The sequence below is a fragment of the Schistocerca americana genome, chromosome X, assembly GCF_021461395.2.
Source record: "Schistocerca americana isolate TAMUIC-IGC-003095 chromosome X, iqSchAmer2.1, whole genome shotgun sequence".
NCBI lineage: Eukaryota > Metazoa > Arthropoda > Insecta > Orthoptera > Acrididae > Schistocerca > Schistocerca americana.
Genome location: NC_060130.1, coordinates 997,384,652 through 997,410,512, shown reverse-complemented (window position 1 = coordinate 997,410,512; position 25,861 = coordinate 997,384,652). Strand labels below are relative to the sequence as shown.

Sequence of the window (25,861 nt, the reverse complement as noted above, 5' to 3'; positions counted from 1 at the left end):
TGGAAGAGTTTTGTGATGGAAGGTCTGCAGAGGCTATCAAAGGTTCTAGTGGAATGTTGTCTACTCCCGGGGCCTTGTTTCCACTTAGGTCTTTCAATGATGTGTCAAATTTTTCACGCAGTATCATATCTCCCAATTCATCTTCATCTACGTCCTCTTCAATTTCCATAATATTGCCCCCAAGTACATCGCCCTTATATAGACACTCTGTAGATTTCTTCCACCTTTCTGCCTTCCCTTCTTTTCTTAGGACTGATTTTCCATCCGAGCTCTTGATATTCATATGGGTGGCTCTGTTTTCTCCACAGGTCTCTTTAGTTTTCCTGTAGGCAGTATCTATCGTACCCTAGTGACATATGCCTCGACATCCTTGAATTTTTCCTCTAGCCACGCCTGCTTAGCCATTTTACACTTCCTGTCGATCTCATTTTTGAGACGTTTGTAATCCTTTTCACCTGCTTCATTTACTGCATTTTTACATTTTCTCCTTTCATCACTTAAATTCAGTATCTCTTCTGTTACCAAGGGATTTCTTGTAGCCCTCGCCTTTTTACCTACTGGATCCTCTGCTGTATTCACCATTTCATCTCTCAAAGCTAACCATTCTTCTTCTACTGTACTCCTTTCCCCTGTTCTTGTCAATCAGTCCCTAATGCTCCCTCTGAAAGTCTCCACAGCCTCTGGAGCTTTCAGTATATCCAGGTCCCATCTCCTTAAATTCCTACCTTTTTGGAGTTTCTTTAATTTTGATCTACAGTTCATAACCAATAAATTGTGTTCAGAGTCCATACCTGTCCCTGGAAATGTCTTTCAATTAAAAACCTGGTTCCTAAAGTCCTGTCTTACTATTACATGATCTATCTGAAACCTTCCAGTGTCTCCAGGCCCCTTCCACTTATATAACCTCCTTTCGTGATTCTTAAAGCAAGTGTTAGCTATGATTAGGTTACACTCTGTGCAAAATTCTAGCAGGCGGCTTCCTCTTTCATTCCTTACCCCCAGTCCATATTCACCTACCATTTTTCCTTCTCTCCCTTTTCCTACTATCGAATTCCAGTCCTCCACGACTATTAAATTTTCGTCTGCCTTAACTACCCGAATAGCCAATGGCCTTGCCGCAGTGGTAACACTGGTTCCCATCACATCACCGAAGTTATGCGCTGTCGGGCTGGGCTATCGTTTGTATGGGTGACCATCCGGTCTGCCGAGCGCTGTTGACAAGTAGGGTGCACTCAGCCCTTGTCAGGCAAACTGAGGAGCTACTTGATTGAGAAGTAGCGGCTTCGGTCTCGTAAACTGACATACGGCTGGGAGAGCGGTGTGCTGACCCATGCCCCTCCAGATCCGCACATCCAGTGATGCCTGTGGGGTGTGAGGTAGGCTTGTCAGAAACACTTTCATATCATACAACGGAATCGGCGCGGTTCCGTGGAGAAATGAGCGCGACAAATAAAAGTAATTATTTCTTTTAAATGTTAAACAATAACTGTTACAATGAAGAAACGAAAAAACGAAATTCCGATTTGTAGTTATCTGTAGTAAAATCCAGTGTTAAACTATATTTACCTTTTACTAACAGTTTGTCTGCAATAAACTCCTACTGTTAAAATTTAATGTCCTGGTTGTGGTAGTCTTTCTTCCAGTGGTTAGTCAAAAACTTGTTTTTGACATCATTATGTGCTGCCGAGTTGAGAATCAGACTGGAAATAAACATCGTCGGTCTAGAACAGGGTCCATTCAGCCCTTGTGAAGCCAAAGGAGGAGTTCCTCGAATAAAGAAGCAGCGGCATCATCAGGATTCATCTACTGGCGATAATGGCTGGAGGATTGGCTAATAACATGTCCCACGATCATAGATCAATCCTCGTACAGTCTTGTAGGCACCAGTTGGAAAGGCCTGGTGTCTACTTTAGAATTTTACACGTCTAGTTCCGTGGGGACAAACTGAGGAGCAAATCTCCACGGTCACAGAATGAGTCAGTATATGAAATTAACATTATAAAAGCAAATAATAGATTAAACAAAATTTACAAGAATCCTATGCAGATAACAACCTGCTGAGTATATACAAGGCGCGTTTTTTAAGTACCGTTTTGAAATTAAAAAAAGACGTGCTAAGATATCTCACTAATTTTATTTTTACTTGAAAGCCTGTACCTTAATCTACTTTTCTACATAATTTCCGTCAATACTGAGGCACTTGTCATAACGTTGTACCAGTTTTTGAATACCCTCCTCATAGAAGTCTGCCGCCTGACTTGTTAACCACTGCATCACCACTGTTTTGACTTCGTCATCGTCTTGAAGACGCTGACTGCCCGGGTGTTTCTTCAAGTGCAGGAACAGATGGTAGTCACTGGACGCAAGATCATGGCTGTACAGATGATGATCTAGACTTTCCCATCGAAAAGATGTGACGAGATCTTTGGTCTGATTCACCACATGCGGACGGACATTGTCTTGCAGCAAAACGATGGCCCTTGCTCAACTTGCCACGTCTTTTGTTCTGAATTGAACGGCGCAGATTGTGCAATGTCTTACAGTAAGCTGCTGCATTGACTGTCTCATTACGAGGCACAAATTCCACAAGCAGTACTCCTTTTCTGTCCCAAAAAAACTGTGCACACGATTTTCCGGGCAGAAATTGTTTGCTTAAACATCACTTTTCTGGGTGAATCTGAATGCCGCCATTCCATGGACTGTTGCTTTGATTCTGGTGTGACGTAGGCCACCCATGTTTCATCGCCCATAACAGTCTGGCTTAAGAAATCACCGTCGTTGTGGTACTGCTCAAGGAAAGTTGATGCACTGTCTTCACGTTTGGTTTTGTGCACATCCACCAACATTTTTGGTAGCCAGCGTGTGCACAATTTTCGGTAATTCAGGTGCTCAGTCACAATGCCATACAAAACACTATGAGAAACATTAGGAAAGTCATTCCGCAAGGAGGAAATCGTAAAGCATCTGTTTTCTCTCACTTTATTGTCCACTTCCTGCACCAAACTTTCATTAACGACAGAAGGACGCCCACTCCGTTGTTCATCATGCACATTTGTGCGGCCATCTTTAAATGCTCTCACCCACTTTCTTACCATTCCATCACTCATAATGTTTTCTCCGTAAGCTGCACAGATCTCGCGAAGAATATCGATCGCTTTTAGGCCTTTAGCACTAAGACATCTTATAACAGCCCGTACTTGACAGTCGGCGGGGCTCACGATTATCGGAGGCATCTTAAACACTCAGTACGCAACGTAAACAAGAAAGAATCAGACTGTAATGACGTCAGTGCGTAGACAACAGATGTAGGTACCCAGTGCGCATGCGCAGAACGCCGACCGCAGCGTTGCGGCCGCGGATTTCTGTGGCAGCTTACCATCTATCTGAACACAGGAATTTTGACTGTTCAGACCCACTAATCATATGCCCATTCTGTGTAGTAAAAATGTCAGTTTTAGTTGAATTATGGGTTAGAAGCTGTCAAAACTGAGTCTTACTGTGATTTTGCATAATTTGTTTTGTAGACACTGTGAAATTATGTCTTGAACTGCATTCCCCATGTTGCACTCAATGTTCCTTCGGTGCTAAGCTAGTATCCACCAGCAAACAATGGAAGTTTCCAAATAACATCTTTGAATTCAAAATATTATGTTTTGTGTTTAATTGGACAACAGGACCAACACTGACCTCTGGGCACTAACCAATTAAACGTGCCCCAGTCAGACTCCACGTCGTAGCCATTCCCATTTCTGCAGAAAATGACCTTTTGCTTTATGAAGGAACCAACTGTGAGCTACTTCTCTCAATCCATAATGGTCCCACTTCTGCAGGAATATTTCATGATCAATACAAACGCCTTAGTTACATCAACAATGACGCGTAGTGTTTGCAAATTTGTGTTTAATCCATCTGGTGTTTCACAGAGAAAAGGGCATACAGCAGTTTTGGTCATTAAACCACTTATAAAACCAAACTGTATATTTGCCAGCAAATTATAATCAATGACCCTTATATGTGTCTGCCTCAACAGCTAAGATGTCAGTGCAGCTGACTACCACGGGAAGAAGGGGGAGACGCCAGGGGAGGGAGATTCAGGTTCAATTTCCAGCACTGTCATGTATTTTTCCTTTATGGGAGGACAGGTATGGGGTGCAGTCAGCCCCACGAAGCCAACTAAGAAGCTACCGAACTAATCAGTAGCAGTTCTAAAATCAAGAAACCCAACAACAACTAGGAGCACCACAAGCAACTCGATATTGCATCCAATGATGCCACCGGCAGAGGATGACACAGCGGTTGGTAAGGCCTGATTGGCCCATCAAGGGCTAGACTGCAGATCGCAGAACTTTACTTACCACTTTACCTTTTCAATAACTTTGGCAAACACGGATGGCATAGAAATGGGCCTAAAACTGTGTACATTATCCCTTTCCCTTTTTTTATAATGTGGTTTCACTATCAAATACTTTAATCAGTCAGGAAACTGACCATTCCTAAAGAAATATTTAAAATACGGCTAATTACTGGACTAACATATGCAGCACAGTGCTTCAGTACTCTGCTACATACCCCACCATATCCATGACAGTCCTCAAGTCTTCAGGAATTTGATTATTGACTCAGTCTCTCCTTTTGTCAGTATCACTGAGGTTTGTTCCAGATAGCAGTCTTGGAAAGATGTTTTCTACGAGGGTTAAATGATTCCTTACAGAAACTAAGTTTTTGTATTAATCATCTGCTGTATTCTGAAAGTTACTGTTAATTAATGTACATGTGTCTTACTTATCAATGAAAAACACATCTTCACTACATATCGACTTTATATCCTTGACCTTGCACTGTTGGCCAGACACTTCCTTCATGGCTGACCTCATGTTTTAATATTTTCCTGGGAATTAACTATTTGCATACCAAATGCTTTTTGCCTTCCCAATAACATTTTCAAGAAACTGACTTATAGTACTGCTTGTGATGAGCTTCTGCAGCCTGATTGTGACTGTTTCTGATGTTGTTACATAATTCTGATTGTGTTCTGGATGATATCCTTATCCCACCAGCCAACCACCCAGGTTGCCTGTTAGTTTTACTACCCTGTTGAAAACACTTTAATGGAAAGTAGCTTTCAAAGAGCATGAGAAATACGTTGAGGAAAGCATTATATTTATCATATCTGCTATCAGCACTGTAGACATACTGCCACTTTTGTTTAAAGAGGTTTTACAAGGTCTCTGTTACCACTGGATTAACATTTATACTAAGTCTGCAATTACATTTAACATGTATGCATGTATGTGTGGCAGCACACGTGCACTCACAAATTCCTTTTAGTGTTAAAATTTGTGCATCGTGGTTTGAAAGGCCATTTACTCTTTTTTAACGGAATGCTCCTCTGGTAATAAAGAATGGACAAAAATAATGTCTGTAGTTGTGTTATTGTCCTCCGCACTCTAGTTGGAAAGAATGCAGTCTGCATCAGATGATACGAGGTGTGATTGGAAAGTTTTAAGAATAGATCTGCTACTGCTTACTGGTTGGCCGGGCAGTTACACAGAGCGTGGGAAGTGAATCATTGCCTTGTCCTTTAACTCCCTCAGACAGGAACTTGTTTTTCCTATATTTAAGTCGTTGTGACAGCTGGTTGAATGTGGGTCTGTTAGGGCTTGTTGCCAGATTCTGTCTGCGGGAAAATGGACGTAAACGGGGCAACGAGTTTGTGTGAAATTTTGTTTTAAAACCGATAAATCAGCTTCTGAGACTTATGAACAGCATTTGGAGATAATTGTATGAGTCAGTCAAATGTTTGTGTCTGGTTCAACAGATTTAGAAATGGCCACGAATCATTTGAAGATGAACTACAGTCCAGACGTCCTTCCACCTCAAAAACGAATGAAAATAATGTGAAAGTTTATGACTTACTGCACTCTGATCAGAGACTTACCATTACGGAGATGGCTGATGAACTTAAGTTTCTATGCAGTTCAGGCAATTTTAACTGAAGATTTGAACATGCATCAAGTGTCCACAAAATTCATACCAAGAGTGTTGTCAAGTGATCGGAGACAATACCGCCTTTAAGTGTGCCAAGAACTGATTAATTGGCCTAAAAAATATTCAAATGGAAGATAACATCATAAATGTTCAAGGCACAATGATTAGAAGGCCAGGAAAGTCAAGTATGGGATTAGCATGGGAAACCAAAATCATCGGACAAGTGTCTTAAGAATTCTCCACCTCGATTGGGAAAGAAGCTGTACCACATTAAAATGCTGAAGGACCTACCTGAAGCTGATAAAAATGCTAGCATACAAGCTGCAGAAGTGTTATTAGAAATGATGCACTGAGACCCCTCTGGTGATCTCAATTTAAAGAAGAGGAAAGCACAATCTTTCCTGAAACACATAAGTCTTTAGACTTTAAACAATATTTCACTTAATGCGTCAGGAAGCTCCATTGTCTCAGCAAGGACGTGAGAAAGTAAATTGTTTGGAAGCACCTCTTAAATCTACTTCACACACATACCTATTCAAAAATGGTCATAAATTTTGAAATGTGTCAGAATGTTTTCTGAAATACTAAAAGTAATATATATATATTGGTTATAATATTCTATGTGCCATTTCCAGAAAAGATGCTGTGGTGTTGCCAAGAAAGACGGGAGTAAATACAAGAGTTATAGTGATGGACATTGGGCTGATTTCAAGCATATCATTCTATTATTATTAGAGTAAAGCAGGAACCTAGTACCTGAGATCACGAGATGAAATGAACTAACACTCACTCCTTAAAAACAGACTGTCTTGCGTATGGTGTAAAACATATTTTCCCTCTTCCATTTGGACTTAAAGTGGTTACGAGCAAACAACAGCTTTTCCAGGAATTACTTCCATAGGAATGAACCCATTATTTTGTAGGAAAATGGTATCTCTCAAAGATGTGATGCTTCTTCCCCTCGCACTCAGCTGTATTCAAGGATGGACACTTCAAGACAACAAATTGTCCAAGTCTCCACTTGTCCATGTCCTGTTTGACTGCTATGCTTGTTAGTTATTATTATTATCTCTCTTTCCTGTCTCAGACGTTATGTCTGGTTAAAAATGGAAAGTGACGCAGACCTTGATCAAGTGTGACTTCCTTTTAACTGTATGGGATATGTTACATTGCTTTTAGGAACTTTCGGGTAATTGAACAAGTATCAATAATTACAGATTTCTGTAGTTGTATATATACGTTTGGATGTAGCTGTATTGCGTTGATGTACTGGTGGATATTGTGTGGTATGACTCCTGTAGTTGATAGTATAATTGATGATATCAATGTAATGGAAGGAAACATTCCACGTGGGAAAAATTATATATAAAAACAAAGATGAGGTGACTTACCGAACAAAAGCGCTGGCAGGTCGATAGACACACAAACAAACACAAACATACACACAAAATTCAAGCTTTCGCAACAAACTGTTGCCTCATCAGGAAAGAGGGAAGGAGAGGGGAAGACGAAAGGAAGTGGGTTTTAAGGGAGAGGGTAAGGAGTCATTCCAATCCCGGGAGCGGAAAGACTTACCTTAGGGGGAAAAAAGGACAGGTATACACTCGCACACACGCACATATCCATCCACACATACAGACACAAGCAGACATATGTCTGCTTGTGTCTGTATGTGTGGATGGATATGTGCGTGTGTGCGAGTGTATACCTGTCCTTTTTTCCCCCTAAGGTAAGTCTTTCCGCTCCCGGGATTGGAATGACTCCTTACCCTCTCCCTTAAAACCCACTTCCTTTCGTCTTCCCCTCTCCTTCCCTCTTTCCTGATGAGGCAACAGTTTGTTGCGAAAGCTTGAATTTTGTGTGTATGTTTGTGTTTGTTTGTGTGTCTATCGACCTGCCAGCGCTTTTGTTCGGTAAGTCACCTCATCTTTGTTTTTATATATGATAGTATAATTGGTATGATGTCAACTTTATCCTGATGCCACATGTCTTTGACTTCCTCAGCCAGTTGGATGTTTTTTTTTTTTTCAATTTTTTCTCCTGTTTTCTTCTGTATATTTGTTGTATTGGGTATGGATATTTCGATTAGTTGTGTTAATTTCTTTTTATTGTTGAGTATGATGTCAGGTTTGTTATGTGGTGGTGTTTTATCTGTTATAATGATTCTGTTCCAGTATAATTTGTATTCATCATTCTCCAGTACATTGTGTGGTGCATACTTGTATGTGGGAGCTTGTTGTTTTATTAGTTTATGTTGTATGGCAAGTAGTTGATGTATTATTTTTGCTACATTGTCATGTCTTCTGGGGTATTCTGTATTTGCTAGTATTGTACATCCGCTTGTGATGTGATCTACTGTTTCTATTTGTTGTTTGCAAAGTCTGCATTTATCTGTTGTGGTATTGGTACCTTTAATAATATGTTTGCTGTAATATCTGCCGTTTATTATTTGGTCCTGTATTGCAATCATGAATCCTTCCGTCTCACTGTATATATATTGCCTTTTCTTAGCCATGTGTTGGATGCGTCTTGATCAATGTGTGGCTGTGTTAGATGATATGGGTGCTTGCCATGTAGTGTTTTCTTTTTCCAATTTACTGTCTTCGTATCTGTTGATTCTATGTGATCTAAAGGGTTGTACAAATGGTTATGAAATTGCAGTGGTGTAGCTGATTTATTTATATGAGTGATTGCTTTGTGTATTTTGCTAGTTTCTGCCCATTCCATGAAGAATTTTCTTGAATTGTCTACCTGTCCATAGTGTAAGTTTTTTATGTCGATAAATCCCCTTCCTTCTTCCTTTCTGCTTAATGTGAATCTTTCTGTTGCTGGATGTATGTGATGTATTCTATATTTGTGGCATTGTGATCGTGTAAGTGTATTGAGTGCTTCTAGTTCTGTGTTGCTCCATTTCACTACTCCAAATGAATAGGTCAATATTGGTATAGCATAAGTATTTATAGCTTTTGTCTTGTTTCTTGCTGTCAATTCTGTTTTCAGTATTTTTGTTAGTCTTTGTCTATATTTTTCTTTTACTTCTTCTTTAATATTTGTATTATCTATTCCTATTTTTTGTCTGCATCCTAGATATTTATAGGCATCTGTTTTTTCCATCGCTTCTATGCAGTCACTGTGGTTATCCAATATGCAATCATCTTGTTTAGTGTGTTTTCCCTTGACTATGCTGTTTTTCTTACATTTGTATGTTCCAAAAGCCATATTTATATCATTGCTGAATACTTCTGTTATCTTTAGTAATTGGTTGAGTTGTTGATTTGTTGCTGCCAGTAGTTTTAGATCATCCATGTATAGCAAATGTGTGATTTGGGGTTGGTACGTTTCAGTAATATTGTATCCATAATTTGTATTATTTAGCATGTTGGATAGTGGGTTCAGAGCAAGGCTTAATTTGTGTTGGCTGTGATGTGATATTATCTGAATTTGTTTGGATATTAAGTGTGGTTTTCCAATTTTTCATTACTATGTTTAGGAACTGTATCAATTTAGAATCTACTTTGTATATTTCCAATATTTGTAGTAACCATGAGTGGGTACACTATCAAAAGCTTTTTGGTAATCAATGTATGTGTAGTGTAGCGACCTTTGTTTAGTTTTAGCTTGATATGTCACCTCTGCATCTATTATCAGTTGCTCTTTACATCCTCGTGCTCCTTTGCAACAGCCTTTTTGTTCTTCATTTATAATTTTGTTCTGTGTTGTATGTGTCATTAATTTCTGTTTAATGACTGAAGTTAATATTTTGTATATTGTTGGTAGGCATGTTATGGGGCGATATTTAGCTGGGTTCGCTGTGTCTGCTTGATCTTTAGGTTTCAGTTATGTTATTCCGTGCGTAAGTGTATCAGGGAATGTGTATGGGTCTGCAATGTAACTGTTAAATAATTTAGTTAGATGTGAATGTGTTGAGGTGAACTTCTTTAACCAGAAATTTGCTATTTTGTCATTTCCAGGGGCTTTCCAATTGTGAGTAGAATTAATTGCTTGGGTGACTTCATGTTGCAAAATTATCACTTCAGGCATTTGTGGTATCATCTTGTATGTGTCTGTTTCTGCTTGTATCCACCGTGCATGCCTGTTATGTTGTACCGGGTTTGACCATATGTTGCTCCAGAAGTGTTCCATGTCTGTTATGTTTGGTGGATTGTTTATTTTAATGTGTGTGTAATCTATTGTCTGGTAAAATTTCTTTTGGTTTGTGTTGAATGTTTGGTTTTGTTTCCTTCTATTTTCACTTTTTTTGTATCTTCTGAGTCGTTTGGCTAAGGCTTGTAATTTCTGCTTCTTTTCGTCTAATTGCTCTGTCGCTTCTTGTTGTGAGATTTTACCTAACCTTTTCCGTTTTTTTTCCGAGATTTCATTTCTTATAAATTGTGTTAGCTGTCCGATGTCTTTTCTCAGTTTTTCTATTTTGATCTGTAGCCTGTGTTGCCATGCTGGTTTTGTGGGTTTCTTCTGATCTCTGCCTAGTGTGTATATTTAGTGTAGTGAGTCGTCCTATATAAACCAGTAGTTGTAACTCTTCCATAGTTGTATTTTCATTTATTTTGTTGTGTATGACTGTGTTGATAGTTTTTATTGTTGTTTCGACTTGTGGGTTATTTGGTGGTCTACGCAAGAATGGTCTAATGTCTGTATTTGTGTCTTTGTATTCTATATATGTTAGCTGAAATTTTTCTTCTATATCTAACATCTGTGTCACTTCGTGCTCTATTTGTGCTTGTTCTGGTGGCTGTCTTAAGATTTCGTTTTCCTCTGATTGTTTAATTGGTGCATGTTGTTCTTTGTTTGTTTGCTCTGGGATGTTTGAGTCCATTACTGTATTTTCTTCTTCTTCTGATTGCACATTATTTTGTTCCAGTATTTGTTGTACTTGTTGTTTGATGTTTTCTAATTCTGACTGGGGTATCCTGTTACTTTTGATTATTGTGCGGATCTGATCAGCTAGTCGTCGTTCTGTTAAAAATTTTAATTCTGGGTATCTGGTAATAAATGTTGTGTATACTTGTGATCTGTATCCAGTTGTGTTGGTTCCTAGGTTTGTTGCTTGGTAATAACAGAACATAAGGTGTCGATTAACTTCATCTGACCATCTCATCCTCTGTCTTTGTTTTCCTTCTAGGGTGGTTGCAGGAAGCATATCCTGCAAAACACCTCTATTTGGATTTAAATCATTTTCCAGTTGGCTAGCAGTGTCGTTACCATCGTGGGCGGGCATAGGGTTCAAGCGTCGTCCCCGACCATGACGGCGCTTGTCCGAGGCTTCTTTAGTTCTGTCCTGAACCAACTAATCACACTAAAAGGGGGGGTTAGCCCTATTAGTGGTTTGTTCTTTTCGTCGCCTTTTACGACTGGCAGAACATACCGGAGGCCGATTCTTTTCCCGGGCCTCCACGGGGTTTATTATTATTATTATTATTATTATTATTATTATTATTACGAGCTATGTTTAGCTTAGGATATCTTTCCATTGACTGAATGGAGGCCTGTTCACAAGGATGTGTTTGCAGTCTGGCTGGTAACATTTCAGCCCAGCAAAGGCACACGTGCACAAGCAGACCTTCCTGCTGGTAACAACAAATATGAGATTTAGTGAATCCATAGGCACAATGGGAAAACTATAAGAAGTCAAGTTTGAGAAGACAAGGGGAAAGACCCTCCACTAAACTTACCACCTACATTCAGAAACATTCCCTTCACTGTACAATTTACACACACATATAGCACTGGTTTTCATACCAGTGTTCACATTATAGTGCTCTGTGAAATACTGATAATTGTGAGTGCACACTTTGATTTTATACTGTGTATATTACTATGTCTTGAGAGTAGTGCGAGTTTGTTGCTATGTGGTTCTTTAATTGGAGGGCATATGTAAGCCTACTTCTCAAATTTTGAGATATATGCTTCTCAAAGGTTGTATTTTCCTGAATTGCAGTTTCTTGGACTAACAAAATAATGTACACTGGTATGCAAAACTTACGAATGAAAATAACTTTCACATGATGTGTCACAGCCAAGTAACACAGCTCAATGAAGCTTAGACCATTCATAGAAAGAACAGCTGCAGTAGAGTACAGAAGGTAATTGAAAGAAAAACGTAATGAGACAAACAGAAATGACACTTTTATTCAAAAACAAAGAAGTGATATCTGGCATTCCGCAAGGTAGTGTCATAGGCCCCCTGCTGTTCCCGATTTGCATAAATGATCTAGATGATAATCTGAGCAGCCCCTTTAGATTGTTTGCAGATGCAGTAATTTTTGCTATATAGTAAAATCACCAGACGGTCAATTCCAATTACAAAATTATCTAGAGAGATTTTCTGTATGGTGCGGAAAGCGGCAATTGGCACTAAACAAAGAAAAGTGCGAGGTCATCCACATGGGTACTAAAAGAAATCCAATAAATTTTGGGTATACGATAAATTGCACAAATCTAGGGCTGTCAATTCGACTAAATACCTAGGAATTACAATTACGAGCAACTTGAATTGGAAAGACCACATAGATAATATTCTGGGGAAGGCAAAACATAGATTGTGCTTTGTTGGCAGAACACTTACAAGATGCAACAAACCCACTAAAGAGAGAGCCTACTTTACACTTTCCCATCCTCTGCTGGAATATTGCTGCGCGGTGTGGGATCCTTACTGGGTAGGATTGACGGAGGCCATCGAAAAAGTGCAAAGAAGGGCACCTCGTTTCGTGTTATCCCACAATAGGGGTGAAAGTGTCACTGATACGATACACGAGTTGGGGTGGCAGTTACTGACACAAAGGCGGTTTTCTTTGCAGCGAGATCTATTTACGAAATTTCAATCACCAACTTTCTCTTCCGAATGTGTAAGTATTTTGTTGACACCCACCTAGGTAGGGAGAAATAATCATCATAATAAAATAAGAGAAATCAGAACTCAAACGTAAAGATTTAGGTGTTCCTTTTTCCCCACACGCCATTCAGGAGTGGAACGGTAGAGAAGTAGTATGAAAATGGTTCGATTAACCCTCTGCCAGGCACTTAACTGTGAATTGCCAAGTAACCATGTAGCTGTAGATGTAATTACACTGAAGTCACTGCACTTCATGATGGCTCCCTTGACATTAAAAGTGTGGGGTCTAGTTCTTAACAGGGTGTGTCATCACCACATAAGGCAATGCACACAGTGCAACAATCTCTCATGTTGGCCACAACGTTGTTAAGGATTTCTTGTGCTAAGGCGTTTCATTCCCCAGCAGTGTGATCGACAACTGCTGGATGGTCATTGATGCATGTGGACATGCTGCAGTATGTACTTGTACAGCAGCAGAGCTGTTTTTCACAGTATAAAATATTAACAGCTGTTCACAGCTCTTTAGGTAGGCATTTTAGACTCCATGTTAGATATTTTTTCTAGTTTTGGTCCATACTACCATCTCCAAAAGTTTGTCGGTGGAGTTCTGGTTCACCCTGCATAGAAGTTAATAAGCAAAACATACATAATACAATGCCAGGTTGCAGTTGACTGTGGAAAAAATAATAGTATTAAGTGGTGTCTCCTTTCGAAAGCCATTTCCGTTGTGGTGAAGATTACAATTTAGTTTAATTCTGGATAATATTCCACAAAGAAATGTCATTACCACAATCCTCAGACAGCTACAGTTCCAAAGGAAACCGGGATGCAAACACTAGTAATCTGAACACTTTAATCAGACAGCTAACGAAACAGAAAATGACTTACACAGCTGTAATCTTGAAACACTGGAGACTATACTAATAACTCTTCAGTCTTTTACTTATCTAGTCTTTTGAATGATTTAGGTGTTTTTTGCCATGTGGTGCTTTGAGGCAAGGCAATCTACACAAAAAACTCAACATATTTTACAAATCACAGTTTTCTGTATGGGCCTTTTGTGTGAGAGCGAATATTACATTATCTGATTGGATTTGATTTTTGTCTACTTCTCTCATCCTTTCTCCCTTCCCCCTATCTGTCAGGGAATTGACTGATGGAAATGTCGACACCATAAACAAAGTGTTCGTGGCATATGTGCAGTGTGCCTGAAACACAGAAAAGTAATGAATTGCACAGCTTTCACAATACCCTCACAAAACTTGAACAGTATGGAACTGATTCCATAGCACAGGAAAACTGCAGATCAGATAATGACTTCTACAATCCTTAATGACACTGCAGAGATCAGACTCAAACCCAGTAACCGACAAGCACACTAGGTGCATGTTAACAAGGCAATCATTCATAAATACATGGGAGGCTACCTTGTCTTTTCTAAAATTTCACACATATTGAAATATCTTAACACCATAAGTATAATGGATATGACATGACTTAACCAGGTGCACAATCATTTAGGTATCAACAATCGAAGACGATTCTGAAATATGTCCTGAATTTCTCTCATCAAAACTTATCAGACTTAATGATAAACCTCTGCACTCATGTGGTGCGAACTGGTAAAATTATGTACCGACTGCATGGGGATGGAGGATATCTTATTTACTGGGATAGTCCTTTATCATCAACCAAGGAAGCTACTACCAGCTAATTAATGCTAGATATGATATAACATGGGATCACAACAGTCCTGTCTACTGTATTAGAGGGAGAAATTATATTTGGTATTCAATTTAAAAGAAGGAAAAATAAGATTGTTAGAACACTGTTGTCACCATGTCATAGGGTCCCATATTTGTTTTCCAGAGCCTGTTCAATGCAAAAATATTATGAAGTAGTTGCTTGAAAAACAACGAAAACAACACCAACAGCGTCCTAATATCAGAAAACTATAATCAGGACGAATGGCTGAGGATAATCATATTTAACAGAAAAAAGTAGTTAATATACTTACTAGGAAAGTGCTGTGCCTTTCACTAAACATATCAGCAGTTAGACTAACAAAATTGTTACACTGGATTTTTATGAAAAATTCCCATTTATTAACAAAAAAATAGATACATCATCTGCATAGCAGTAGACAACAATTTGCAGTAAAGCTTATTGAACAGTTTTGCAGTTTTAAACAGCCTTTGGTTTCAATAATTTAATAAAATATACAACATGTCTATGTACAAATTAGCACCTTATTACTGAATAGTCTCAACAAAAAGAAATATTTAAGTTTTTGTCACAACTAAAATTTATAGGTATTACCACTGTGACATGGAATGAACAGTACACACTGCATAATTTTATCTACTCAGCAAGAATAAATTCTTACAATACAATTTCAGTCTTTACACCAATGTTACATCCCGCACATTTTACAACAAAAATATTTTGTACAAAAGGTGTTCTAAAAATAAATATCAGTTGCCATACAAATATACTCCTTGTATAAAACATTATAAGAAAATGAAGATTTGACTCCAACGTTCTACATATCAGGACAATGTAAAACAACTACAAAAGATACATGAACAGTGAACTATGTGTCTCATGTAGTTAACAAGAGATCAGACTTTCCACCAGATTTCTGAAGGAACCTGGAAAACCCCTATTTTTTACCTTTAATGGTGTCATCAGCTAGCACTCTGTCCCAGTACTGAAGATTTTCGCTGCAATCCTGGTACTATATTACTAGTCTTCTGAACAACATCAAACATTTGATTTCCATATTTCACAGTAGATGCGACTGCTCCAAACATGCGGTCCATCAGACCTTTTTGAACAGGTTTATCCACTTTCTCAGGAGATTCATTAACTGCAAAAAAGTAAAATAAAGTTTCTACATAATGTCAAATAAAAGACACTAACCTGGAAGTGAGCGACCTACAGTTAGTACACAAATGGATAATATCCTAGGAATGAAGTCTTGCTGTCAATAGTTAAATTACAAATACAGTTCAGAATGAAATTTCACTCTGCAGCGGAGTGTGCACTGATTTGAAATTTCCTGGCAGGTTACGACTGTGTGTGCAATAATTACTCTATAACTTTTTTCGAAACAGCTGGGTGCTCGGTTTCTCTTTTCATTTTCTGAAGAAGAAAAGTATCAAGTATGGCATGTCGTATCAGAGTTTTAGTACCTAAAAACTCTTAGAAAGTTACTTCACACATGTATACATCTTTTAGTATGGCTAACTCTTAAGTGGTCAAGCCCTACTCTCAACTGTAGTAAATTTGTGATAAAATGACTCATTTATACATTCTCCCTCCCTGCTTAGTGCACTGACATTTGGCAGTATCTGTACTGTTTGGCCGCTGAAAATTTTGCCATCGAGAGCTCTGAGAATGGAAGGAGTACAATGTTTCTGGCTGATGGGTGAAGAAACAAGTAGGCCAACTACGCTGTTTAGTGCCGGCAACTTTGTGCACCATTCTTACCATTTTCTATTGCAGAAACGACATGCTGAAGTAGTTCATATAAGCTGGCAGTAGCTTTGACAATTTCAGACTTCTACTGACAAGTACTAATTGCAGGTAGAGGTGAAGTTGTAGCAGCAAAACAATAAACTGAATATTTAATAACATGTAACTCAGACACTGGTTTTCTTTGTACATGTTTAGTGTATGACTCACTCTCAGTCCATGATTTTTGTGTGCTGAATGGTGTACTGAAACATCATGAATGACAGTGAGACTTAACAAGACGAAGAAAAGTCAACCATTATTCAGGAAACTGACAAAAACACACACATGAAGCATGTTGATATTGCAAAGAAACTGAACATTCCTCCAACATTAAATACAACAGTGAGAAAATGAGAAAGTAATTAATGCAGCATATTTGGAAGGTGGAAATGACAAACAAACAAGTGTAAGACACTCAGTTTCCAGAACTGGAAAATGGCTATTGTAATGTGTAAAACAAGTTCCTGCTTTGAGTATTTCAATTGTGGTACTGTGGCTCATGCTAAAACTCACAGAGTTCAAAGCACCCAGTGGTTGGATCAAAAGGTTCAACAACAGATGTAATTTAGTGTATAAATGGCTTCGATGTGAGGCTGGAAGTGTAAACCTTTATACTGTCGAGTCACGGAAAAATACTCTCATCTATCACGGAAAGTACAGTCCCAGATGAAATGGGATTATTTTTCACTTTATACCTGAAAAAACTCTGTTCGGAGGAGAGAAAAAGAAATGGCACAACGGAAAATTTAGTAAAGAGAGACTAACTTTGTTATGTTGTAGTGAAAGTGGAACTGAGAAGTTGGTGGCACCATAATTGGAAAGGCGAAGAGTGAACAATTCTTCAAAAATTGTCTGGACATTCGAAGCAAATACATGTCTAATGAGAAAGTATGGGGAATGACAACTATATTCAAATAATTCTTCCATGTTTGGGATGCAAGGTCAGGTGTTAGAACTACGAAAATCATCCTGTTTGATGACCACTGTACACCACATCCCAAAGATATGTCATATCTATGTACTATAAATTGAGTGTTTTTCCTTCAAACCGTATAAGCCACCTTCATCCACTCAACTAAGTCATTATAAAATGCCTGTAACAAAAATACATAAAGATTCTTATGCCAAAGCAGACAGCATGTCTTTATAATGCAGTGACAAAGATAATGGCCTTGGGTGCTACGCACTTTGTAAGAAGTGCCTGGGATTCCATGCAGGAACCAACAATCTCAAATTACTTTAAAAAAACTGGTTTTCATCAGATACTAAATAACAGGGCAAGAAGAAAACGCTGACCATCTTAACTTCAACGCATATGTTGAATGTAACGAAGGTGTTGCCGCCTGCCAGTCCACAACAATTTATGAAGCCTTGCAGGAACAGATGGATGAAAAACAATAATAATGTGAAGATGAGGATGAACCAGAAGCTTTGCCAGTTCCTACAACAATGAAAGCTGTAAGGTGGAAAACACACACACACACACACACACACACACACACACACACACACACACACAGGGTGTGTCCATTGATCGTGACCGGGCCAAATCTCTCACGAAATAAGCGTCAAACGAAGAAACTACGAAGAACGAAACTTGTCTAGCTTGAAGGGGGGAAACCAGATGGCACTATGGTTGGCCCGCTAGATGGCGCTGCCATAGGTCAAATGGATATCAACTACGTTTTTTTTAAAATAGGAACCCCCATTTTTTATTACATATTTTTGCAGTACATAAAGAAATATGAATGTTTTAGTTGGACCACTTTTTTCGGTTTGTGATAAATGACACTGTAATAGTCACAAACATATGACACAATTTTAGATGAACAGTTGGTAACAGGTAGGTTTTTTAAATTAAAATACAGAACGTAGTTACGGTTGAGCATTTTATTTCGGTTATTCCAATGTGATACATGTACCTTTGTGAAATTATCATTTCTGAGAACACATGCTGTTACAGCGTGATTACCTGAAAATACCACATTAATGCAGTAAATGCTCAAAATGGCGTCCATCAACCTCGATGCATTTGGCAATACGTTTAACGACATTCCTCTCAACAGCGAGTAGTTCGCCTTCCGTAATGTTCGCACATGCATCGACAATGCGCTGACACATGTTGTCAGGCGTTTTCGGTGGATCAAGATAGCAAATATCCTTCAACTTTCCCCACAGAAAGAAATCCGGGGACGTCAGATCCGGTGAATGTGCAGGCCATGGTATGGTGCTACGACGACTAATCCATCTGTCATGAAATATACTACTCAATACCGCTTCGACCGCACACGAGCTATGTGCCGGACATCCATCATGTTGGAATTACATCGCCATTCTGTCATGCAGTGAAACATCTTGTAGTAACATCGGCACAACATTACATAGGAAATCAGCATACATTGCACCATTTAGATTGCCAGCGATAAAATGGGGGCCAATTATCCTTCCTCCCATAACGGGGCACCATACATTAACCCACCAAGGTCACTGATGTTCCACTTGTTGCAGCCATCGTGGATTTTCCGTTGCCCAATAGTGCATATTATGCCGGTTTATGTTACCGCTGTTGGTTAGTGATGCTTCGTCGCTAAATAGAACGCATGCAAAAAATCTGTCATTGTCTCGTAATTTCTCTTGTCCCCAGTGGCAGAACTGTACACGATGTTCAAAGTCGTCACCATGCAATTCCTGGTGCATAGAAATATGGTATGGATGCAATCTATGTTTATGTAGAATTCTCAACAACAAAGTTTTTGATATTCCCGATTCTCGCGCAATTTTTCTGCTACTGATGTGCCGATTAGCCGCGACAATAGCTAGAACACCTACTTGGGCATCATCATTTGTTGCAGGTCATGGTTGATGTTTCACATGTGGCTGAACACTTCCTGTTTCCTTAAATAACCTAACTATCCGGTGAACGGTCCGGACACTTGGATGATGTCGTCCAGGAAACCGAGCAGCACACAAAGCACATGCCCGTTGGGCATTTTGATCATAATAGCCATACATCAACACGGTATCGACCTTTCCTGCAATTGGTAAACGGTCCATTTTAACACGGGTAATGTATCACGAAGCAAATACCGTCCGCACTGGCGGAATGTTACGCGATACCACGTACTTATACGTTTGTGACTATTACAGCACTATCTATCACAAAACGAAGAAAGTGGTCCAACTAAAACATTCATATTTCTTTATGTACTACATGAATATGTAGTAAAAAATGGGGGTTCTTATTTTAAAAAACCCGTTTGATCTATGGCAGCACCATCTAGCAGGCCAACCATAGCGCCATTTGGTTTCCCCCTTCAAGTTAGACGAGTTTTGTTCTTTGTAGTTTTTTCGTTTGATGCTCATTTCGTGAGATATTTGGTCCACTCACTATCAATGGACCACCCTGTATATATGAGTTGACCATTGAATTGTGAGAATAAGAAATAAATTTTATGGGTGACACTAAAAAATTATTATACAAATTATTACATCCCAGAGAATTTATGGTTATTCGCTCCATATATGAATGAAATACAGAATTTTTACACTCCATAAGAGTGAGAGGCTAGTGCCACATCTCACCGCCTTGTGGATGCCTATGGTACCTAGTCTAAGGTGTACGATACATCGATAGTTTGTTGACACGACAACTCTTATCCAATTACCAGGTGTGGTATTCCAAATGTGTTCCCAAAAAGGCACATTTTGAATTATAACTTGGTGAGATAGTAGTGAGGTGCTAAGAGATCATATATTGCCATAAATATGGTACCCTTAATCCCACATTTTTACTCCTGAGAAAAATCTTCTCATGACCAAATTAGCTATTGTTTGGCACTGTTTTCCCCACTTATGATGTTAAAAATCTGTGGTCCCATTAAAAACAAGGCAAAGAAATTTCACTCTACAGTTATTATTATTATTATTATTATTATTATTATTATTATTTCTTTCTTGTCTTAGACGTTATGTCTGATTAAAAATGGAAGGTGATGCGGACCTTGATCAAGCGTGACTTCTTTTTAACTGTATGGTATATGTTACATTGCATTTAGGAACTTTCGGGTAATTGAACAAGTGTCAATAATTACAGATTTCTGTAGTTGTATATATAAGTTTGGATGTAGCTGTATTGCATTGATGTACTGGTGGATATTGTGTGGTACGACTCCTGTAGTTGATAGTATAATTGGTACGTCAACTTTATCCTGATGCCACATGTCCTTGACTTCCTCAGCCAGTTGGATGTATTTTCCAATTTTTTCTCCTGTTTTCTTTTGTATATTTGTTGTATTGGGTATGGATATTTCAATTAGTTGTGTTAATTTCTTCTTTTTATTGTTGAGTATGATGTCAGGTTTGTTATGTGGTGTTGTTTTATCTGTTATAATGGTTCTGTTCCAGTATAATTTGTATTCATCGTTCTCCAGTACATTTTGTGGTGCATACTTGCATGTGGGAACATGTTGTTTTATAAGTTTATGTTGTAAGGCAAGCTGTTGATGTATTTTTTTGCTACATTGTCATGTCTTCTGGGGTATTCTGTATTTGCTAGTATAGTACATCCGCTTGTGATGTGATCTACTGTTTCTATTTGTTGTTTACAAAGTCTGCATTTATTTGTTGTGGTATTGGGATCTTTAATAATATGCTTGCTGTAATATCTGGTGTTTATTGTTTGACCCTGTATTGCAATCATGAATCCTTCCGTCTCACTGTATATATTGCCTTTTCTTAACCATGTGTTGGATGCGTCTTGATCAATGTGTGGCTGTGTTAGATGATATGGGTGCTTGCCATGTAGTGTTTTCTTTTTCCAATTTACTTTCTTCATATCTGTTGATGTTATGTGATCTAAAGGGTTGTACAAGTGGTTATGAAATTGCAGTGGTGTAGCCGATGTACTTATATGAATGATTGCTTTGTGTATTTTGCTAGTTTCTGCTCGTACTATAAAGAATTTTCTTAAATTGTCTACCTGTCCATAATGTAGGTTTTTTATGTCGATAAATGCCCTTCCTCTTTCCTTCCCGCTTAATGTGAATCTTTCTGTTGCTGAATGTATGTGATGTATTCTATATTTGTGGCATTGTGATCGTGTAAGTGTATTGAGTGCGTCTAGTTCTGTGTTGCTCCATTTCACTACTCCAAATGAATAGGTCAATATTGGTATAGCGTAAGTATTTATAGCTTTTGTCTTGTTTCTTGCTGTCAATTCTGTTTTCAGTATTTTTGTTAGTCTTTGTCTATATTTTTCTTTTACTTCTTCTTTAATATTTGTATTATCTATTCCTATTTTTTGTCTGCATCCTAGATATTTATAGGCATCTGTTTTTTCCATCGCTTCTATGCAGTCACTGTGGTTATCCAATATGCAATCATCTTGTTTAGTGTGTTTTCCCTTGACTATGCTGTTTTCCTTACATTTGTATGTTCCAAAAGCCATATTTATATCATTGCTGAATACTTCTGTTATCTTTAGTAATTGGTTGAGTTGTTGATTTGTTGCTGCCAGTAGTTTTAGATCATCCATGTATAGCAGATGTGTGATTTTGTGTGGGTATGTTCCAGTAATATTGTATCCATAATCTGTATTATTTAGCATGTAGGATAGTGGGTTCAGAGCAAGGCAGAACCAGAAAGGAGTTAATGAGTCTCCTTGGTATATTCCACGCTTAATCTGTATTGGCTGTGATGTGATGTTATTTGAATTTGTTTGGATATTAAGTGTGGTTTTCCCATTTTTCATTACTATGTTTAGGAACTGTATCAATTTAGGATCTACTTTGTATATTTCCAATATTTGTAGTAACCATTAGTGGGGTACACTATCAAAAGCTTTTTGGTAATCAATGTATGCATAGTGTAGTGACCTTTGTTTAGTTTTAGCTTGATATGTCACCTCTGCATCTATTATCAGTTGCTCTTTACATCCTCGTGCTCCTTTGCAACAGCCTTTTTGTTCTTCATTTATAATAATAATAATAATAATAATCATCATCATTATTATTATTATTTCTTTCTTGTCTCAGACGTAATGTCTGGTTGTTGTTGTTGTTGTTGTTGTTGTTGTTGTGTTGCTTATTTATTTTATGGCCTTCATTGGACCACTGTAGTCAAAAATACAAGGTTATAAACAAGTTGTTACACAGGGATACAATTTGGCTCAACAATAACTTAATATGATATTTAAGTAATATAATTATTTGCGTTTATTCTTATATGAAAGGTGTTTTGCTCTTCTGTCTACCCAATATTTCTTCATTCTTTCAGATATTTTCTTTCTTTCTTCATTTGAGACCACTCTTCCTGTACTCCTTTTATTGATTTTCATTTGTAGTCTGGTTTGCGTGTCTTGCAGTATTCTGGTTTTCTCTGTCTTGTTTTTTAGGTCATCTACTGTAATTTGGAGTTCTTTTATATCTTCCTTAATTTCTGTGATCCATTTAATGTCACTCTTGCTATTCCACAATTTTTGTATTATTTTTTTTAATAATTCTGTTTTCTGGAGTTCTCATCAGATGTCCAAAGAATGAGATGCGTTTCTTCCTGATCGTGCTCATGACTGGTTCTATTTTCTTATATACTGTTTCATTTGATGCTATTCTCGAATGTCCATTTATTTTGTACTGTTTATTTATACATGTCCTAATTATTCTTCTTTCTATTTTTAGTATTCTGTCAATTTCTGCTGTATTAATTGTTTTGAAGATAGTTTCAGCTGCATACGTTATTTCTGGTTGTGTAACTGTTTTATAGTGTTTTAATTTTGCATCTATAGATAGGCTTTTTTTGTTGTATGTAGTTTTGGTAATGTAATTCGCATAGTTCAGTTTTTTTATTCTATTCTGCCATGATGGCTTCTCATTTAGATTGTATGTTATTATTTCGCCTAAATATTTAAATTTATCGACAATTTTGATTTCCTGTTCTCCTATTGTAATTTTGTTTGCAAGTGGTGGATCAGTTAGCATAATCTCCGTTTTTTCAAATGATATTCTAAGGCCTACTTTCTCTGCTATTTCTTGTTGTGATTTCACTTGTTGCCTGGCTTCTTGAACGGTGTTGGCTAGGAGAGCAAGATCATCAGCGAATCGCAAGCAGTTTAAGCTAATATCATCTTTTGCACTTCGAATTCTTATCATCTTTGGATTGTCCTTGTACGATTCTCTCATTATGTATTCCAGTGCACAGTTGAACAGTAATGGTGATAGGCAGTCACCTTGTCTTAAGCTTGTTTTTATGAGGAATGGTTCCGAAATTTCTCCTCTAAACTTCACTTTTGATTTGGTGTTGGTTAGAGTGAGTTGTATTATTTTAATTAGTTTTGGATGGAGTCCTAGATTTCTTAAAATTTTTTAATACTGAAGGTCTGTGGAGACAGTCATATGCCTTCTTAAAATCTACAAATGTTATTGCCAGAGGTTTGTTCCATTTCTTGTAGTATGCCATAATCAATTTTAAACTAATTATCTGCTCTGCACAGCTTCTCCGTGGTCTGAAACCTCCCTGATATTCCCCTAACTCCTGTTCTAATTGCTCCTTGATTCTTTCATATAGGATCTTGGACAGAATTTTGTATGTGCAATCTAGGAGAGAGATTCCTCTGTAGTTGTTTGGGTTGCTTTTAACTCCCTTTTTGTGTAGTGGTTGGATGACAGCTGTGGTCCAATGTTCGGGGAATCGTTCTGTTACCCAAATTTTTGTTAGAGCCATGTGTAAGGTGGTTTTGACTGTGTCACTTGCATATTTCCACATTTCAACAAAAACCTGATCTTCTCCACATGCCTTATATTTTTTTGTTCTTTAAGAATTTTTTCTACTTCTTGGAAAGTTGGAGGGTCTAGTTTGTTAGGTTTGGTTTTTACTGGGGTATTTATGTTGATTTGTAGGAGTTCTTTGGGTTCCTCGCAATTCAGAAGTTTGTTAAATGCTTTTGCCATGATTTCTGCATTTTCCTTGTTACTGTGTGTCATTCTTCCATCTTCATCTTTCAGTATTAGTGTAGGGGCCTCATATTGTTGTTGTTGTTGTTGTTGTTGTTTCCCAAAGATTTTATAGTAGTTCCTGGAGTTGGTTTTATGATAATTACCTTCTATGGAGTTTATAATATCTTTATGGAATCCTCTCTTGATTCTTCTAATATTTTGTGTGAATTTTTTCTTTCATTTTTTAGGTTGATGGCATTATCTTCAGTTTTGTGTGTTTGAAACTTTAACCATGCTTGGTGTCTATCTTCATGGAATTTGTCACATTCTGATGTCCACCAGGCATGTTTCCTTCGGGGGTTCAAGGGAGCTAGATTCTCTGCTTCTTTTTTAAGATTAGGCACTAGTTGTTCTAGATCATCTGTTAATTTGATGGTTTGTGTTATTTGTTGGTATTTATTATTTTTAATTAGCTGATGTGGGTCAAACCTCCTTTTTATTTTATTAGTTTTTCCAGTCCTCTTCTTTAACGGAGTGAATTTCATTTTAATTTTAACTATATAATGGTCTGAGCCTGTGTCTACTCCTCTCAGTACTTTAACATTGTGGATCTCCTTATGAAAATTTTTGTCCATACAGACATGGTCTAGCTGCCACTCCCCCTTCCTCCAGTCTGGATGTTTCCATGTTTTAAGTTTACTTGGCTTCCTCTTAAAGTATGTTGATTTAGATATTAGGTTGTGTTCTCTGCAGAGTTCTACGAGTCTTTGACCGTTTTTGTTCGTAAATTTATGTGGACTCCATTTTCCAATTATATCTTTATATTTCCTTTCTTTTCCCAACTGAGCATCGAAATCTCCCAATAAGATTTTTACATTCTTTTTATTTACTCTATTCACAGTTTGTTCTAGAAGGTTCCAAAATTTATCTACCTCTTTCTTTGTTTTTGTTAGACAATTTTTTTCATTTGTTGGGGCATGAGCATTTATTATTATATAGGTTTTATTCATTGTTTTAAAGCTTAGAGTCGCTATTCTTGGTGATACTGCTTGGAAGTCCGTTACTGAATCTATTATTTTTATGTTTACTAAAAACCCTGTTCCGAACTGGGGACAGTGTTTCATTGCCCTCGGTCCTGGTTTCCCATTATAAAAATGGGTCCTCTGTGGTGTTTCTCATTTCTTGGATCCCTGTTATTAAAATTTTTTGTTTATTTAGTTCATCTGTGAGCTCCTTGAGTTTTCCGGTCTGAAGTAGTGAGTTTATGTTGTGTGTTGCTATATAATTTATTTGCTCATGTTTAATCTTCTTTTTGTGTTTTAGTGTGCATTTTGATGGTTGCAAACACTCCGATTCATTACTGTCTTCTAGTTGACTACCTACCGAATCCGATGTAGCCTTTTCCTGCCTTTTTGAGCAGGGCGGTGGAATTTTTTTCCTAAAAGACCTTTCCATTTTTGACTTTCGAAGGTTGTCACCCTTAGTTGGAGCAAGCTCCGATTTACAGCTATGGTTGTTAACCACAGAGGGTGTGTTTGGTCTGCAAGAGCTATTTTATTTCACTCAAGTCCGCCGG

At 37.9% G+C, this 25,861-nt stretch overlaps 1 protein-coding gene across 1 annotated transcript in view; it reads right to left on the bottom strand.

Annotated features, from left to right (window-relative positions):
• Positions 1-14,920: 14,920 nt before the first annotated feature.
• Positions 14,921-25,861, bottom strand: part of LOC124556689 (epoxide hydrolase 4-like) — a 95,611-nt gene continuing 84,670 nt past the window's right edge. The window contains exon 6 of the mRNA XM_047130664.1: positions 14,921-15,707. Coding sequence (XP_046986620.1) covers positions 15,526-15,707 — 182 coding nt within the window. The 3' untranslated portion in view covers positions 14,921-15,525. The remainder of the gene's footprint in view (positions 15,708-25,861) is intronic.